Source organism: Pleurodeles waltl, chromosome 3_1 (genome assembly GCF_031143425.1).
Source record: "Pleurodeles waltl isolate 20211129_DDA chromosome 3_1, aPleWal1.hap1.20221129, whole genome shotgun sequence".
NCBI classification, from domain to species: Eukaryota; Metazoa; Chordata; class Amphibia; order Caudata; family Salamandridae; genus Pleurodeles; species Pleurodeles waltl.
In genome coordinates, this window is record NC_090440.1 from 1908390729 (window position 1) to 1908405594 (window position 14866).

Here is a 14866-nt window from a genome sequence, read left to right on the forward strand (position 1 = left end):
CTTTGTCATCACCTTCCCTCAACACACTTCCCCTGTGGGAGGAAGACTGAAAATGTTCCACGACCAATGGTTAGACATCACAACAGACACATGGGTGTACTATCCATTATCCAACATGGTTACTGCATAGAGTTCACACAATTCCCTCCGGACATTCCCCCAAAAGCGCACAAACTCTCATCGCAACATCTTGCAATGTTACAAACAGACGTGCAGGCACTATTACTCAAACAAGCCATAGAACTAGTGCCACATCATCAAAAAGGAACAGGGGGTACTCCCTGTACTTCCTTATTCCCAAGAAAGACAAAACATTAAGGCCAATATTAGATCTCAGGACTCTCAACCTCTACATCCGATCAGAACACTTTCCCATGGTGACACTACAAAATGTAGTCCCATTGCTACAACAGGATCTAAAAGATGTGTATTTTCATATACCCATCCATCCAGCTCACAGAAAATACCTCAGGTTTGGTATACAAGGGAAACATTACCAATTCAAGGTATTAGCTTTCGGGATAACAACAGCCCCCAGAGTCTTTACAAAATGCCTTGCCGTAGTAGCGGCATGCATAAGGAGACAACATATGCATGTATTCCCATATCTCAATGATTGGCTAATAAAAGCCAGCACTCTAAAACAGTGTCAACATCACACACGTTATGTAATAGATACCCCACACACACTAGGGTTCTCAATAAATTACCAAAAATCACACCTGCAACCATCGCAAATTCAGTAGTACTTAGGAGCTACACTGAACACTCAAAAAGCGCTTGCAAGCCCAAGCCCACAAAGAGTGCAATCGTTCCACCCCATATTGCCAACAATTCAGCCAAATCAGCACTACACTGTCCGTTTTGTCATGAAACTGCTAGGTATGAAGGCATTGTGCATCGCCATTGTCCCAAACGCAAGATTACACATGAGACCCTTACAACAGTGCCCCGCAAAACAATGGTCGCAGGCACAGGGTCATCTCCAAGATCTAGTGTTGATAGACCGCCAAACACACATTTCACTTCAGTGGTGGAATCCCTCAAATTTAAACAAAGGGCGGCCATTTCAAGACCCTGTGCCTCACGCCATTCTAACAGATGCATCAATGATTGGATGGGGAGCACACCTCAACAATCACAATATTCAGGGACAGTGGGACAACAAACAGAAGCAGCTTCACATAAATCACTTAGAACTGCTAGCAGTCTCCCTAGCACTAAGAGTCTTTCAACCTCTTGCTCACAAACACATTCTTGTCAGAACAGACAATATGACAACAATGTACTACTTAAACAAACAAGGAGGAACCCACTCATCACAACTTTGCCTTCTAGCACAAAAAAGTTGGCATTGGGCAATTCACAACAACATTCACCTGGTAGCTCAATACATTCCAGGGATTCACAATCAGTTAGCAGACGAGCTCAGTCGAGATCACCAACAAACTCACAAGTGGGAAATTGACCCCCAGGTACTTCACAAATACTTTCGTCAGTGGGGGGGACACCAAACATACATCTGTTCGCCACCAACCAAAACGCAAAATGCCAAAACTTTGCGTCCAGGTACCCACACCCTCAGTCCAAGGGCAATGCTCTGTGGATCAACTGGTCAGGGAGTTTTGCTTACGCTTTTCACCCTCTCCCGCTCATTCCTTTTTTGGTCAACAAACTTCGTCAAAACAAACTCAAACTCATACTTATAGCACCAACGTGGGCACGCCAGCCATGGTACACCACACTGCTAGACCTGTCAATAGTACCACACGTCAAACTCCCAAACAGACCAGACCTGCTGTCACAGAACAAACAGCAGATCAGACACCCCAATCCAGCGATGCTCAATCTGTCAATCTGGCTCCTGAAATCTTAGGGTTTGGGTATCTAAATCTTCCACCAGAGTGTATGGAAGTCATTAAACAGGCAAGAAAACCTACTACCAGGCAGTGTTATGCAAACAAATGGAAAAGATTTGTTTTCTACTGTCAAGCAAAACACATGACACTGTTAGATGCGTCCATACAGGACATTGTGAGTTATTTACTGTACCTACAAAAAGAAAATGTAGCTTTTTCATCCATCAAAGTACATCTCACAGCAATTTCTGCTTATTTGCAGAATAAACAAACCAAATCTCTATTTAGGGTACAAGTCAATAAAGCTTTCATGGAGGGTCCAAAACAAATCATACCTCCAAGAACGCCACCAGTACCCTCATGGAACCTTAACATTGTACTTACACGACTCATGGGTCCACCATTTGAACCCATGCACTCTTGTCAGATTCAAATCCTAACTTGGAAAGTAGCATTTCTAGTGGCAATCACTTCATTACGAAGAGTTAGTGAAATACAAGCATTCACTATTGAACAACCCTTTATACAGTTAAACAAACATAAGGTTGTACTCCGCACAAACCCAAAATTTCTATCTAAAGATACCTCACCGTTTCATTTAAACCAAACAGTGGATCTTCCAATCTTCTTCCCACAGCCAGACTCAGTGGCAGAAAGAGCACTACATACATTAGATGTTAAGAGCTCTGATGTATTACATCGACAGAACAAAATCTTTTCGTAAAACTAAACAATTGTTTGTCGCATCCCAAAAACCCCATACTGGTAATCCTCTATCAAAACAAGGCATAGCCAGGTGGATAGTGAAATGTATACAAACTTGTTACCTAAAGGCTAAAGACAACTGCTAATTATGCCAAAGGCACACTCCACTAGGGAAAAAGGAGCAACAATGGCGTTTCTAGGAAACATACCAATGACAGAAATTTGTAACGCAGCCACTTGGTCGACACCTCATACATTTACCAAGCACGACACCTCATACATTTACCAAGCATTACTGTGTAGATGTGTTAGCAACACAACAAACCACAGTAGGACAGGGTGTACTAAGAACATTATTTCAGACAACTTCAACTCCTACAGGCTGACCACCGCTTAGGGGAGGATTACTGCTTTGTAGTCTATGCATAGCATGTCTATCTGCAGCTACACATGCCATCGAACGGAAAATGTCACTTACCCAGTGTACATCTGTTCGTGGCATGTTCTGCTGCAGATTCACATGCGCCGTCCCTCCCCCTGAGGAGCCTGTAGCCGTTAAAGTTACATTTAAAATCTGTACATATCTTTATTCCATTGCATGGACACCTCTTTATTTAATCTATGTATATACATTACTATTCCATTGCATGGACATCTCTTTCTTTACACTCTATCACTCCTACCTTACCCTCTGCGGGAAAACAATCTAAGATGGAGTCGATGCCCATGCGCAATGGAGCCGAAAAGGAGGAGTCACTTGGTCCCGTGACTCAAAAAGACTTCTTCGAAGAAAAACAACTTGTAACACTCCAAGCCCAACACTAGATGGCAGGACCTGTGCATAGCATGTGAATCTGCAGCAGAACATACCACGAACAGATGTACACTGGGTAAGTGACATTTTCCATATATATATATATATATATATATATTTATATTCACTGGAAAAAACAAAGGTTACAGGGACGTTATAGTTAGGCTTACATTTTAAACGTACCAAACCATAGAAATTCACATCACATTTCTGTAACCTTTGGGTTTTTCTGTGAATTTCTATGTTTTTTTTTTAACGGAAAGTAATTTTCATTACTATAAGTTAATCCAACCACCACCACACAAGGCTGCATAAGATGTTTGTCACCATTGTGTTCTTTTACCCAGGCTGACCAAAGAGCTGTAAGCTCACCGCTTCAGAAGCACGCCTTCTCTCATACTATGTTCCTGCATTACATTTGCTTGTTCCTCACAACATAGACATATAGCTTATTCATTTTAGATTCTGAATTCCATCACAGAAGAAGTGCTAGATTACATGGGAACTTTCAGGAACCCCTTGGATCAGCTGGAGTTCATCATCAAAGCTTTCAGAAAAGGTAAATCTAAAATATGTGCAGGCATGTGTGCTATGGAGGGAAAAGCATCCAAGGACTGAGTATTCTTAACAGAAATAGAGCCTATATTGTATGTCCTAAACTTCTTTGGCAAACCTACAGAGGAGGGACGTCTGTTCAGTGGTTGAAGCAAGCCAGAGGGCTAGGCGGCCGATTTAGTTCTCTATCACAGAATGGAAAGTGGCCTTCCTCCTTTGGGTACCACATAACGGAGCCAGCACAGTATTCTATGGGAGGAAACCGTCTGTCCATACTAGCGTACCCTATCAAAAGAAGCTTCGACTGGCCTTGGGCACAAGGAGGAAAGACATGCAAATGTAGATGTGAAGAGGACTATTCCTGCTGGAGGCAGAACTAAGACTGTCTTTCATATGGCTGCTCTCAGTATAGGTAGCGTAATGGGGAAAAACATTGGACTGGAATGCAGCCTGTGAGTTTGCCTGTTGCTAGGATTAATTTAAGAATTGCACTGAAACGTTTTTGGTTTACTAATTGCATTTAATTTTGGATTACTTGCCGTTGGGAAAATTGACTTCGCTAAGAGCTGCTTTTAGTTACTTGGGCTCTAAACCAAGACCGAATACTTTGTTATTAGTTGGATGAAGGAACTAACCAGGAATTTATCAGTGAAATATTCTGCTTTCAAGTCGAGTGTACATTAGTAGAAAGCTTGTGTTTTTTCATTGTAGTTTTGTGCATTGGTATTAATCATGATCCGAGTTTTGCAGCAGCATGGTTGTGTTTTTCATGAAGTAGGGACGGAAGATATGTCACCATAGCCGAGGTATAGGTTTGTGGTGTGTGCATGGACCAGCTTTTGTTAAATCGGAAATGCAAATGGTCTTGACTGTTCAAAGCAACCGCAGTAGACTTGAGACAGGGTCCTGTGTAACGTTTACAGCTCATAGTTTAGGTAAAGGACACTGCGACATAAAAGGGAAGAGGGGAACTGGATTTAGGAAGAAAGGACAGCTAGAGTAACGTATACATACACAGATGTATTGACATTAGATTTGGCTGGAGAACAAATTGTGTATGTCTTATCGCCAGTGTGGTGTTTTCCCTTTTCACAGATACGTGCTTGGACCTGTATCTCCTTATCCATAACCTGGACAGCCAGATGTTGAGGGGGGACAAAACACAGCAGGTTCTGGGGCAGTTGGCTGCTGTGCCCAACATTCACCTGATTGCTTCGATTGATCACATCAACGCACCTCTCAGTAAGTCTGCATCTAGGCCTGCATCTGCACCTATTATAACTTCATAATTGATGGTTATGAAGTGTCACTGTTGTGCCTTTTTGCAGTGCGCACCTCTTTAGTAGTGGTTGCACCAAAGTTGGTCAGTGGCTGTGCTAGGAGGGTGATCCTCCCAAGACTCCCTAATTAATATCTGGACATTCTCACATGGGTCACTGATATCACTGTGGTTGGCGCTTTTCATAACCTATAACTTATCTTAATTGGCGTAACTTCCCTGTTCTGTGCTAATGTTGCCAGACCTAAAGGCTGAAGCTGCAGTCTTTGGTATCCTGAGCTGATTAGATTAGCTTGGCCAGACCTTACCCTCAGCGTTTGGTTGTCATCCCCTGCTGTTACTCACTGTCACGTTTCTCTCTCCCTGCAATGGGGCCTTTCGGAGCATTATCATACTTGTACCGTTCATTTCTGCTTGAGAGAGGCTCGTAATCAAGGTAAGACACACCACTTACATACAGCACTTCAAAACTAAAACAACTGATATATAATGTGCAGTACAAAATGTTCAAATTGTATGTTGAGTTCTAATGATGTGCTTTCTTTACAGTGTGGGACCAGTCAAAGCAGAGCCTTTACAACTGGCTGTGGTATGAAACAACTACGTTCAGCCCTTACCTGGAAGAGACCTCCTATGAGAACTCTCTCTTAGTGAAGCAGTCAGGAGCCCTGGCCCTCAGCTCACTAACTCATGTCCTTCGCAGTCTAACACCAAATGCCAGGTGAGAAACGAACGATGTGTATCCCCCACCAAACCTTGCTTTCATTCACAGTGTATTGTTGTGTAGCAAAGCCTGCGTTTAACTACTGCTTTCTCTCTGCTGCTCGGACCTGTACAGTTTGGGGAGGCAACAGAGTATGGTGAGACTAGAGATAGCCCCTCCCCTGGCAAAGTGCTCTGGAATTATGCTGGGGCATAGACAAAATATAATTGCTTCAAAGTCAAAACCATAACAGAAAGCGGGTCGTTTAGCTCCCAGCCAGCTACAGAAGCATGCTAGTCCTTCATTATATTCTGAGTCTGTGAAATGACTGCGGTAACTGTACCTCACTCAGGCTCGTATACAGTATTATAGATTGGGTTAGTGCCTTAGTGGTCTGACTGCTTTGGGTGGTTATGCCATCTCTGCTGTAGGATCTGAACGCTTGACCTTTCATCCAACCAACCATGGCTTTGTGTTGTCCTTTAAATCTTAAGGTGTAATATGTGATTATTGTAAAATTTGTTGTAGGTGTTTAAACATATAAACATAAGGAATTTGACTAGTGTGCATTCCCTGTATACATTTTGTTGGTTAGATGTTTTTCACAACTTGGTGACAGAAAATTGTGTTAAAGCCAATGCAATAAGCACAAATGTTTCATTGGTCACAGTAGGTGAAATCACTGGCAAGTAATAAAACCTTAAACGTTAGTGTAGTAATTACACCATTCATTCCAACTGCTTGTGGAAAGCATAACCGATAAGGCAACTCTTGCACCCTCGTTTATTCCTTGGCAAAATGCTGTGTAGATGGAGAAACTACTAGGAAAAATATTTTTTTTAGCTTTTGCACTTTTTCTTCTTTTTTTTTTTATAAATCACCTTTATTGCTTTCTCATAATGCACAAGAAAAGCAAGACAAACAATGCATCCAATAGAGTCCCCCAATTTTGTTACATCTGAACCCCTGTAAACTATTTGCATTGCGTCTCGTATTACATCGTACGCAGTAGGCCATAACATCACCACCATCGTTGCCAGATTTTCTAGTGTTTGCAGGGGCAGCCCCTGGCTTTGTAAATAGGCTCATCCAGCTTTGCAGACCGGCCCATTGCGGCCCACCATTTCGCCATTGCGGAGGGTTTGATGGGTTCCAGCTACTTCAAATGTCCTTCTTGGCAATGATCATGGCCATTCCCATCAATGTTTGTTGCACACACCCCCTCCTACAGAATGCATAGGTGTCTGGGTGTAAATTATGGGATATGTAAATATTTTACCTGTAGCAGCCTGAGGTTAGTAGAAAACACATTTCCACGTGGGGCCATCCTAGCTCCCACCTGTGTCATCAACCACCCAGACCGACCATTTCCTCCTGAGAGCCACAAAATCATCTCAGGCATAGATTACTAAGGAGCGGTCTATCTGTGAGGTTTCACACCTTCAAAAGGGTCCCATCAGGATGCAAACTTCGAACGGATGATATTTTGGAAGGTCTGACATTTTTGTGTGGTAGTTTGGGAGCTCATGTTGAAGCTGTAAAATATTTGGGTTCAGGCTTGGTCAAATTGGGTTAAGACTTACTGAAAGGACTTTTTATGTGACGCTTGCCAGATATCCCCCAGGTTGGTAACGTCAGTCATGTCCCACTTCCTACAACCAGCAAGTTGCGTAGTGTGTCTAAAACCGCCGCCTGTATCACAGCAATGTCTCTATTATGACTCCAACTGGTCGGTCATAATGCAGAGCACTGTTTTAGAAACACCTCCCTGGTAACCTCTGGAAGATGCTGAGGGATGGATGTACCATATAATGAATCTATGATCATAGTCACTGGAAGGAGGGGTTCGTGGCTTGCTGCAGCATTCCCGCAATAACCATGACAGAGCTCAGAAAGTGACATGTCACATAGGTCATATGTTAGGCAATATCATCAGATGCATTGCTGCTTTTTCTTTTAACGTGGAGATTGATGTTTACATCTCTTTTTCTGTCTGCAAAGTTAGAGCATTTTGGAAAATGAACTATCTGCCCATCTTACTGGGGCACAGTGAGTATAAAAGGAAAGGCTGTAGAATCTAATTTTTTTCTAACACAACAAAACTTTAGTAACTGTAAAGGATCTGTACTAATATTTTAAAATATCAGCAGTTAAGAAGACACAAATGAAGCACTTTCCTTTGTAATTCTGACGTGTGATGGAAACAAAGATTTTTATAGGATCAAAACAAAGCAAGATACTTTACCTGGTGAAGCGTAAATGATAAATATTCTGTGTTTCAATTCTTTCTTTAGTTTTGCTCACTACTACAATAAGAATTGTACAACAAAAAATGCATGAACCTGTCACCGCGCAGGGCGAGAAAATCCCAGATTCCAACTGAAGATCATATCTTTAAAACAATTATTAATTGATAACTGAATCAAATTAAATGAGGAAAAAGAAAACCACAACCAACAAGGAAGAAAAGGAAAAGAAAACAAACACATACTTGCAGTGAGGAAGATAGGAGTTTTAGTTAACGCCCTCATATGAAGAAATAAGAAAAATTTATATTCAATTCACAACTTCCTTCTAATAAAAACAAATATATCAACATGGTTGTCAAAAACTGGAGAAATGTAAGGAGAAGGGGACCAAAGAACGAAGCATAGGGGGCTGCATGAAATGTGAAGCGTGAAATGTTCAAAGTAAACACCTTTAATGTGTAGTTAAGCTTAACATATCAATCCTCAAAGAAAAACCTCAAACCTCATCAAATATCTGCAATTTGTCATTTAGCCTATAAATGCAGTGTTCAAAACATGCCATATCATACATGTTGTCCAACCAGGTCTGTAGAGTGGGTATCAGAGTTGACTTCCAACTACGCAATATCACCATTTTAGCAACCAATAGAGTTGGTCGAGTGCTATCTACAAACGTGTGCTGATTTACTGAAGCAAGATCTGCCGTAACATGTAGGAGCCCAAGCTGGGCTCTCATTGGTCTTTCTGCCCCTACGGCCCTTCTCATATGATTCTAAACCTGCAGCCAGAAGAACTTCAGATGGTCACATTCCCATAATATATGAACTATATCACTGTCTGGTAAACCACACCTCCAAAACTGTGAGTCCACGGCAGGGTGGGCATTGTGTAACATTACTGAGGAGCAGTGCCAGCGGTGCAGAATCTTTAAAAAACTATACTTAAGGCACGCTTCTAATAGTCCTTTATTAGCATTCACCAATTTATTATCCCAGTCATCATTCAAGAATTGTGTATTAAGACTAGTTTCCCACCAGCTACGCAATGCTACCGATGTGGGGGACGGAGAAACACAAGTCTATTAATGTGGCATACAATCCTGAGAAAGTCTCCCAAACGTTTATCCCGGTATGGATATATTGAGTAATGGGTGAGCTAGGAAGGTAATAAACCTGTGGGGGATGCTGACTTTATAGCAACTGTACATCATGCAAAGTTATATATGGGCCCACCACAAGAGTGTCTTGCGAGGCAACGGTCTGAAGCAGAGTGTCCCTGGGAGAATCTTGTGTTGGTGAAGCCCAGTGTTCAGCAAAGCCTAAAATAGTGGAAAGATAGGAACTTGTTAGAGGTCAGGCTACTCCTGAGCCCTCAGATGCAAGTGACCATTATTTTCCATTGCTTTGCTCATGGCTGGAGAGCATTTTACACCCTCATTTAGGGAGAACAGTCATAGTAAAGATGGACAACATGACAGCCCTATCAAAAGGCAGGGGGAATGTGACCCTGCTGTCAGCAGTAGCACAAAAGATCTGGCAATGGGCCTTTGACAACCACATTTGGCTCTTAGCGGAGCATCTTCCTTAGGGTGACAGTGACTTTGCAGACCTCTTAAGCACGATGCATCACTAAATGCAAAATAAATCCAAGTATTTTCAATGTATTTTCAAAGATGGGGCATACCCACAGTGGATCTGTGCACCACTGTTGAATGTGCAAAAAGCCAAGGCTTCGCCTCCAGATTCCTACACCAAACATTCATGGGCAGTGCAGTATAAATGAATTGGTCAGGAATCTTTGCTTATGCTTCTTTTCCACTACATCTGATCCCAGGTGTAGTGAGGGAAATGTGCATGACACTCCTGATCGCGCCAACTTGGGCGAGACAGCCATGGCATTCAAAGATACTGGAGTTGTCGATCCATTCACATGAAAAGCAACCAAGGGCCAGACCTCCTGACTCAGTATTAGGGTTAACTCAGACATCCAAACCTCAGGAAAATTGATCTACCAACCTGGCTAACAAGGTGTTAGAATTTGGTTACTTAAAACTTTAGGTAATTTATGTAAATCCTGCCCAAAGCATACACGCCTAACACTCAGCTTGCTCTGCTGCAATGCAGAAAACTTTTGTTGAAGCCGATCTCAGAGTCATTTAATCCATCAGTCAAGAAATAATTTGGTAGTCTCTCCACCTTGAAATTATAGAATTAGCATACACTTCCAGACAGCTACACTTGGCTGCAGTAGCATCGTACATGTGGAATAGGAAACACTGGTCTCTTTTTAAAATTCCGGTTATCAGCGCCTTTATGGAGGGCCTCAGAAGTGTAATTTGTCCAGAAAATCCTCAAGCCTCTTCTTGTGATCTCAGTGTAGTGTTGACAAGACTTATGGGGCCTCAGTTTGACCCCCTTCACCCTTGCGAAGTGAAATTTCTATAATGGAAGCTTGTCTTCCTTGATGCAAACGCCTCTCTGAGAGTCAGTGAACTGCAAGAACTAACAGTGAGGGGATCATGTATTTAGTTACACAAGGATAGGGTTGTCTTAAGAACAAAACCACATTTCTTCCAAAGGTGGTTTCCCCTTTCCACATAAACCAGTTGAGTTTCTCCTTTTTTTCCCATGCCCACAAACAGTGGCAAAAATGGTGTTACACAGACTTGAGGTCAAGAGGGCCCTAATATACTACATTGACAGAACAAATTCAAAACCAAAGCAACTCTTTGTTGTATTTACAAAACCTCACCGAGCAAATCCCATTTCTAAGGGTGGCATTGACAGATGCATTGTTATCTTATTTCTACAGGTGGCATTGTGAGATAGATTATCTTAACAGACATGCTGTGCTAAAGCAAAGTATCCACTGCATGTAGTACCTAGGGCCCCCTACGCTAGAAAGAATGAGGCTGCTGTGTTCGTCTTGATGTGATCTCTTACAGCAGACATCTGTAATATATGGTTAATGTAGGGTGATTAGAATTTTAAAGTAAAAAACTGAGACATTCCATAAAAATAGAAAAGGGACTACACTTTTACTTCAACCGAGCACGCAGAATGACAGTGCTTATCAGCATAGAATGACAGCAGAGGCACTAAGAACATAAATAAAATGCAGTTTTTAAAGCCAGTAACTGGTTAACATCCCTTTACAAGACTCAGTTGTGTGGATGTTCATGCCTATGAGAAGGCTTTAATTGGACAAACTGTATTAAAACATTGTTCCACACATCATCCAGCTGCTACCCACCGCTTATGGGAGGCACTGCTTTCCAGCCTATGCATAGTACATGTATCTACAGTAACACATGCTACAAATTGAAAATGTTGTCTACAAACGCAAGGGTACATGGTAAGTAATATTTCCCATTTATAAATCCGATCATGTAATAATGCTTCTGATGGATACAACTACCTGTGGATTCCTCACCTTATGAATTCTCCCATGCGCCAGCATCCGACAGAAAATCTTCTTCCCAGCTCTCCACGTCGACGAGGACGTCACAATTGCACAGCTCCACGCGACTCCGTCTGACGTCACCGTGCCAATAAGAGGTCCTCGCCGGCGTGCTGGCGTCAGTTCTCTTTTTTCCGTGCCTTCGACGCTAACGGTTTTATCCTAGCTCTCGCTACTGTTGAAGAAGTTCCATCTTGTTTCTTGTTACTATCTTGTCTCTGGTTACAATGTCTCCTCCTAGGAAGTCGGGATTTAAGCCTTGTCGAGAGTGCTGGGGTAGCATGTCGGTTATTGACCCTCATGATGATTGCCTTTGGTGTTTAAGCTATGAGCATGACATCAAGGAGTGTGTATCCTGCCAGAGCATAAATCCAAAGGCTCTGAAGGAGAGAGAAGCCAAACTCTTTTTGGCTAAGACGAAAAAAGGACATAAGAGCCATCACAGGTCGTCTTCTCACACTTCGTTGAAGAAGCACAAGAAGCAACGTTGTCATGACTCTTGGCGTCATTCGGCTCGGAGCCGTTCAAGGTCCAGGTCTCCATCTAGACGGTGCCGTGCGACATTAGTCCTACTGTGACTCCACAACCTCAAAGCCCTCAGGCTTCTCCGGCGCCGTCGGTCTTCGAGGTGGTCGCGCCTCCAGAGAGTCCTCGCTTTTCACTTGTGGCACAGGATTCGGATGCTCAACCAGTGCAAGTGCCGCATCTAGACCAGCGGTATCCTGCCTTCCCGGCTCCGGGAGCAGATCCGGCAGCATTTTTAAATGCCATGTTTTCTATGTTTAATGCTATGGCCCTTGCTGATGCACCGGCTGGTTCCACAGGTCCTATGGCATTTACGTTGGGCTCCCCGGCTCCTTTCAAGGTGGTGCCGTTTATGCCCTTCTATCCGGTTGAGGGTGCCGGTTCGGCACCAATGACGTCACCTCAAAGACCTACGGTACCGATGACATCGCCTTTTAGACGTGCGGCGCTGATGTCATCAACTTATCCGTCGACATCGATGGCGGAGCCTCAGGTGACCACTGCGCCGAGGGGATCCGCTCCAGTGCCGTATGGCTCCGGATTAGACCGTAGTCAGCCTTCTTCTCCTGGTCCGCGCCTTTCAGTCCTGAAGCCGTTGTCATCGATGTCGGCTAATTCTATGTTGACGCCAAGGTTGGAGGCCAGGCTGAGGTCGCGCAGAAAAGCTTTAAGACTTTTGGAGGAACAGGAGTACTAAAGGCAGTTGCTGGAGGAAGGAGAGATTGTGGAGCCCTTGGGGAAATATTAAGGAATGGGACCTTTCTTCTTCAGGGGAGTTTACGGAAGAGGCAGCCTCTTTCCATACTGTGGTCAGGAAGGCGGCAAATTTTGGGAATCTTCTCTTGCCTGCTGCAGAGGTCAAAACTAATATTCTAACTGAGGTCCTGCATCCTCCTTCGGCTTCAGCGGATCCATTGCTTCAGTTTAATGATGCTCTTACGGAGCCTATCTTAAAGGTATGGAGGAAGCCTGTGTCATCCCCAGCTGTCAACAGGTCTATGGCAAGGAGGTATAGGGTGGCTTTTGGAGATCCGGGATTTTTGTCAAAACATCCTACCCCGGAGAGTCTAGTTATTCAAGCCTCTTGTTTCACACGGTCTGCACCAGGCTGCTTCCCTGGATTCTGTCGGACAGGAAGTCCAAGACGATGGAACAGTCGGCAAAGATGATTTTTTCTTCTTGTAGTATGGCCCTCAAAGCAGCAAACGCTACCTGTGTATTAGGTAGATAAGTGCACGCCCTGATGGATTCAGCTAGGGCTATGGTTCCAGACCTGCCGCAGGAGGTGCAAGGACAATTTGGAGAACTCCTGTCGGATGTTCAGGCAGCAGCTACGCAGATAATCCAGTCTGGTCTGGATTCTACAGATTCGGTGGCCAGGGTGATAGGTACCTCTATTGCTACCAGGAGGCATGCATGGTTGAGGTCCTCTGGCTTTTCCTCGGATGTCCAGTCTGCTCTCTTGGACTTGCCTTTTGATGGGGAAAAGCTTTTTGGTGCTAAAGCTGACTCTGCCTTAGAGCACTTTAAGGACAGTAGGGCCACAGCAAAGTCTTTGGGTCTGCAGGCTTCCACTACTACCCCTTTCAGGTCCTTTCGGAGGTTCGGGGGGTTTGGGCATGGAGCCGTTTACCATGGGAGACCTCAGTCCAACATTCTGCCAGCCTCCCTTATAGGTCCTTCAGAAGGCGGGGGAGGGTTCGGACTAGAGGGGCCACCCAGCAGCACCCTGCATCATCCTCTTCCTCTGGAGGACAACAACAAGGGAAGCAGCCGTAGTTTTCTGCCCATTTTCTGCCAGACTTCTCCTGTGAGGGGAAGATTGCGTCTTTTTCTCCGCAAGTGGTAGTTATTCACATCAGACTCCTGGGTTCTGAACATTTGTGAGGAAAGGATATCCTCTTCCTTTTCAGGAGTTTCCTCCTCCCATCCCTCCCCGTCCCTTGTTTTGTTCAGAAGACCATCTCCTGTTGTTGCAGCAGGAGGTTCAAATCCTGCTATCAAAAGGTGCGGTGGAGTTGGTTCCAGAGCAGGAAAGGGGTCAAGGTTGTTATTCTAGATATTTCCTGATTACCAAGAAGGATGGTCGATTGAGACCAATCCTGGACCTGAGGATTTTGAATTGGTTCCTCAAACAGGAGAAATTCAAGATGCTGACTCTGGCGCAGGTGTTTCTGGCGTTGAACAAAGAGGATTGGATGGTATCTTTCGACTTGCAGGATGCTCACTTTCATATCCTTATACTCAAGTTGCACAGGAAGTATCTCTGGTTTGTGGTGGGGTCGCTACACTACCAGTTTGCGGTCCTTCCATTTGGTCTTACTTCAGCACCTCGAGTCTTCACGAAGGTGATGGCGGTGGTTGCAGCAAGTCTCAGAAGGAAGGGAATATCTGTATTCCCTCACCTGGACGATTGGGTGATCAAAGCCAGGTCTCCAGAGCTCGTGCTGCATCACTTGCAGATGACAACTCAGTTGTTGTTCAGCCTGGGCTTTTCCATAAACGTGCCCAAGTCTCACCTGGAGCCCTCTCAGCACCTCCTGTTCATAGGGGCAGTACTGAATACAACATTGAATCAGGCCTATCCTCCGCCTCAGCGGATTCAGGACATCCAGGCGTTGATTCCAATGTTTCAAAATGGAGTGGTTGTTCCAGTCCTCAAGGTCCTATGCCTGCTCGATCTGTTCGCTTCTTGCATCATGTTGGTCACTCATGCAC

At 44.0% G+C, this 14866-nt stretch overlaps 1 protein-coding gene across 1 annotated transcript in view; it reads left to right on the plus strand.

The window, feature by feature from the left end:
* ORC2 (origin recognition complex subunit 2) overlaps positions 1–14866 on the plus strand; it is a 239094-nt gene that overhangs the window by 185625 nt on the left and 38603 nt on the right. The window contains exons 12-14 of the mRNA XM_069226083.1: positions 3841–3937; positions 5029–5175; positions 5762–5933. Of these exons, the coding sequence (XP_069082184.1) occupies positions 3841–3937; positions 5029–5175; positions 5762–5933 (416 nt within the window). The remainder of the gene's footprint in view (positions 1–3840; positions 3938–5028; positions 5176–5761; positions 5934–14866) is intronic.